Here is a 5,000-nt window from a genome sequence, read left to right as displayed (position 1 = left end):
TTTAAAAAAACAGACATATTGAGAGAAAAGGAGGTGTAGAGAGAGGTAGATAATGTGTTAGCCCAATAGATGGTGGGTCATGCAATTGTTAGAAGCAAACATTAGATAAATAAATATATCAACATAGTGTAAGATATAGTGGTGTAAAGTGGATGTGATGAGTAATCGTATTCCATAGAAAAAGATAATATATCGAAATATTTTTAAAAACATCAAAAACTAATCTAAGCAAGGGGGAGTGGAGAATTATTTAAGATTGATAAATAGAAATTTGGTCATGTGTTCACAGGGGAAACTTTTTCATCCCTAGTATTAATCAGATTTCCATTCATTCTCATTATGCTACAGCTTACGTCCAAACACAACCTACGAATTTTATTATTATGTCTGTAAGAGGGGGCAAATGATAGGATTTTCCAAGAAATTGAGAAATCAATATTGTTTCTTTTCAGGTGCCAAATGTTGACCTGTGCTATTCTCTTTTCTAGGGTCCTTAAAAGAAGATCTATGGTTATAAATTCTCGTATATGCAACCCCCGTATATGTATTTAGAGGAGTTCTGCGTTATAATAGCTGCTTGGTATACAACTTCTTTCATTTTGCAATTTCTATCTACTTCACAGGCATTTGGGTCTCTACAATTACAATTTAAATTATTGGGTGGTACCAAGGTGTTATGTCTATGTTTATTAGGGATAATGAAGTTCTGGTTATTATTATAGTAGTAGTTAATTATAGGATTATTGGGGGTACTAGGTACATTTAACGTAGCTTTTTTTTAATTATAGAATAGATCCACTTTCTTATTGTTAAAAGTAGAGATTATCCTAAAGAGATTTGGAAAGACAGAAAACCAAAGTCTAATTTTTTTATTATTAATTTTTTTTTCATTATTTAGAGTTTTTAAAGTTTTTATTAATTATCATTCTAATGGATCTGATAAAGTTAAATTTTAGATGTTTGGCAAAAGGGATTATGATCCAAGTAGTGTTATTGTTGTTTTCTTTAGTGGAATTATGGGTTGTGTTTGAGGTGGGGAGGCCGTCAGCTATTCTCACACAAGGTATTGGTTTCTTTTTTGCTATTCTATTCCCATCTATATTAATTTGAGTTCTATGGTTATGTGCATTATTGAAGGAATTAGGTGAGTTTAGATTATTTTCATTTTTTCTGTTTTTGGTTTAATATTCCTATTTTTATCTATAATTAAACAGTTTTGGTGTTTGTTGTCAGTATTCTTGGGTTTATTAATATTAATATAAGTGTGGTTAGTAACGTGGGAATTGCTAAAATTTATGTTTTTTTTCCTTTAGTAAAGTTATGGATATGGTGCTCGTATTGATTAAGTTTATTAGTATGTTTATTGTAGTTGCGATTTTCGTGTTTTTTTGCTAAAGTTATACTGATGACTATTATTGAGAGTTTTTTATGTTTAATGGGGTGTACTAATTCATCAGGTGACTTAGGTTCACTAATATTATCTACGTTATTCATTTCAAGATAAGGTTTGGTATTATTAGTATTGATGCTGTCGTTTTTATTATACTTAATTTTATATTTATATGCTGCCTTCTCAAGTGCTAGGTTATAGTAGTCTTTATGGTTGTTGAATATTTCTTCATTAGATGATAATAGATTAATTCTTCTCTCTATGCTAGTGGTCAGGTTTTCTATAATGTTATTTGGATGGTTACTTTGTGCGTTTATGTATGTGATATTGTTAGGTTTATTGTAAGGCTGATGGGAGGAAGTATTGAGATTGAAGTTAACATCTAGGAAGTTCACAGAGTTGTTATCTTTTTCAATGGTAATGGGTAGTCCTTGGTTTTTAAAAAAAAATTGTGTAGTCTCATTTTGTAGAGTTCAGGTTTTCTGTTGGAGGTATTTCTAAGAATAGAGCGTCGTCCCGGTAAAGTCCACCTTCTAATTCAAGGAATTATTCTTTAAGTTGGTGTAGTAGGTAAATCCCGACTAAATTAGTTACCTCTGCGGAGTCTTGTGCGCCCATGGGTACATCGAAACAGTCTGGTGTGTCTTTCCTGGTCCAATATTTACCTTCATGAATTATGAAATTGTTGAGTTCTATGGGATTTTTTTCCATAAATTCACAACACATCATATACATGTATATATATATATATATATATATATATCGAGAAAGAGAGAGATTGGGAGAGAGACGGAGAAAGAGAGATGCAGAAAGATCATTAAAGTGGTGGATTTATTGGTTGGGGGAGGATATAGAGGGTACTGTAATTGGGATGCTAGCAAAAGTTAATCAAAGATGAGGGTTAGCATGACCTGTTGGCTGTTGACATGAACGAGAAGTATGTAAATGAATTTGTGAGCAGAGTGAGCAGCTCTAGAACAATGTTCTTCATATTATTCTGTAGAAGGAGAAAGAACTTGAGAAGACGCAAGTACTGTCAGCTGGACCAAGCTGAGCCTTGATACTCGTTTAAGTTGGGGTTCATCACGTCCTGAAGTAATATCTAATCCAAACCAATCCAATCCGATCGATCCATCCGTCCGTCCGTCCGCCCGTTCGTCCGTTCGTCCTTCTGTCTGTCTGTCTGCCTGTCTATCTATCTATATATCTATTTTTCCATATCATATGGACGCATAAGTATGTCTTTATGCGTGAATATATGTATGTATGTGTGTATATGCTTGTGCGAAGTTTTAAGAGGGATTGGGAAAGAGAACAGAGAATACTCAATACTAAAAATATAGTTTTGGACATATATATATATATATATATATATATATATACATACGTACATACACCCATATACACACATACATACATACATACATACATATTTATAAGCGCAAGAGTGGCTGTATGGTAAGTAGATTGCTAACCAACCACATGGTTTCGGGTTCAGTCCCGCTGCGTGATATCTTGGGCAAGTGTCTTCTTCTGTAATCTTGGGCCGACCAAAGCCTTGTGAGTGGATTTGGTAGACGGAAACTGAAAGAAGCTCGTTGTGTATATGTATATATGTATGTATGTTTGTGTGTCTGTGTTTTGTCCGCCCAACGTCGCTTGACAACTGATGCTGGTGTGTTTACGTCCTCGTAGCTTAGGGGTTAGGCAAAGGAGCCGATAGAATAAGTATTAGGTTTACAAAGAATAAGTCCTGGGGTCATTATATCAATCAGTGATGATGAACGTGGCATCATTAGAGATTAATGAAGAGAAAAGTTTATTAATATAAAGAATTTAATTTCGAAGACAATATCAGGCAATAATTCATTGACTGAAACCAGTCAAATAAATGGGTAAAAGTCAATGAATAAGACAGCTGTGACTAAAACGTAACAAACACGTTCGAAAGTTTTGTCTCGATATCTTTCTATGTAGCGCATCTGATTTATCAGATTTGACGGGAATTTACAGCAATAAGAACAATCAAAGAGAAAGAGCCATGACGTGAGAGGATATGAATAAATGTACACATACACACACACATTTGTATGTATGTATGTATGTATGTATGTATGTATGTATGTATGTATGTATGTATGTATCTATCTATCTATCTATCTATCTATCTATCTATCTACATTTAGTATTGATTGCCGGAGAAAAAGAGTACACGATACCATAGTTGAAACTAATAATAGTTCAATATCTTACTCTGGGATTCACCTGTGGGTGCACAGCATTTGTGCGAAATAGAATGAAATATAATAATAATAATAATAATAATAATAATAATAATAATAATAATAATAATAATAATCTATATATATATATATTTATACACATAAAGCGAGAGAATAGGAGAGAGAGAGGGAGAAAGAGAGGGAGAAAGAGAAGGGAGAGAGAGGGAGAGAGAGAGAGGGAGAGAGAGAGAGAGAGAGAGGAGAGAGAGAGAGAGAGAGAGAGAGAGAGGGAGAGAGAGAATTAGTGAGTAACTTTTTAATGTCTTCAGCATAAAGTGTGGAAAAGACCCACCTACCTGGTCCATTGTAAGGCCAGGATTGACGGTGTGTGGAATCAAAGGCGGCATGACTTTGGTTGCGACGAGATTATGTGTTAAGCCAAAACGTTTGTTACTTAGAAGATGACTATATATACCTGAAAATGGAGTAGAAAAATACAAAACAAAAACAGAAATGAATTTAAATTATGGCTGATATGGAAATTTGAGAATACATTTGGAGCTTATATCAAAAATCGAAATCAAAGGGTGAATGACGCAAGAGAATGGCTATAATTTATCTGGTGTTATATATATATATATATATATATATATATATATATATATATATATATATATATATATATATATATATATATATATATATATATATATATATTATATATACACACATGTCTGTGAGTGTGTGTATATTGAAGATTGCCTTCTAAGAGAAAAGGTAGGTTTATGTGATAAGGTGTCATTTTAAATGACTTAACTTGTAATATATATATATATATATATATATATATATATATATATATATTGGGTTGGAAACTAAGCTCCCGCCGTTTCTTAAATTTTGGAATTTATTGCGTTTTTAAATTTTGAAATCTATTTTTTTTCGAGAATTCTATTTTTGAATCATTTGGGAATCTATTTTATTTTTTGTCTAGTTAATTTTAGTTAATTTTTGTTTATTTTCAGATCATTAAACTGGAATGTCAGGTTAAGAAAAACGAGCATTTTCGACACCTTCTTTTTGCTTTTAATCAAGGTTCTAAGGCTGCAAAAACTGCTCGCGACATTTGTGCTGTGTATGGAGAGAGTGCCATAGCTGAAAGAACCGCTCATGATTGGTATTCCAGGTTCAAAAATGGAAATTTTGACCTCAAAGATGCACCTCGTTCTGGCCATTTAGTTGAGTTCGATGAAGTGCGATTAAACCAACTTTTGTACGAAAATTCTCGCCGAATGACAAGGAACTGGAAGAGAAAATGGAATGCTCCCACACTGCTATAGAGAAGCAGCTTCACTCGATCGGAAAGGTTCAGAAGTATGGAGCATGGG

General features: G+C 33.1%; 1 protein-coding gene across 1 annotated transcript in view; it reads right to left on the bottom strand.

Moving 5' to 3' along the window:
• LOC106871154 (SCY1-like protein 2) overlaps positions 1–5,000 on the bottom strand; it is a 726,002-nt gene that overhangs the window by 140,311 nt on the left and 580,691 nt on the right. Inside the window, exon 13 of the mRNA XM_089340062.1 lies at positions 3,969–4,087. Coding sequence (XP_089196188.1) covers positions 3,969–4,087 — 119 coding nt within the window. The remainder of the gene's footprint in view (positions 1–3,968; positions 4,088–5,000) is intronic.

The sequence above is a fragment of the Octopus bimaculoides genome, chromosome 23 (genome assembly GCF_046866305.1).
Source record: "Octopus bimaculoides isolate indiv1 chromosome 23, ASM4686630v1, whole genome shotgun sequence".
In the NCBI taxonomy this organism is placed as follows: domain Eukaryota; kingdom Metazoa; phylum Mollusca; class Cephalopoda; order Octopoda; family Octopodidae; genus Octopus; species Octopus bimaculoides.
Note: the sequence above shows the minus strand (reverse complement) of the source record. Positions and strands in the feature narration are given on the sequence as shown.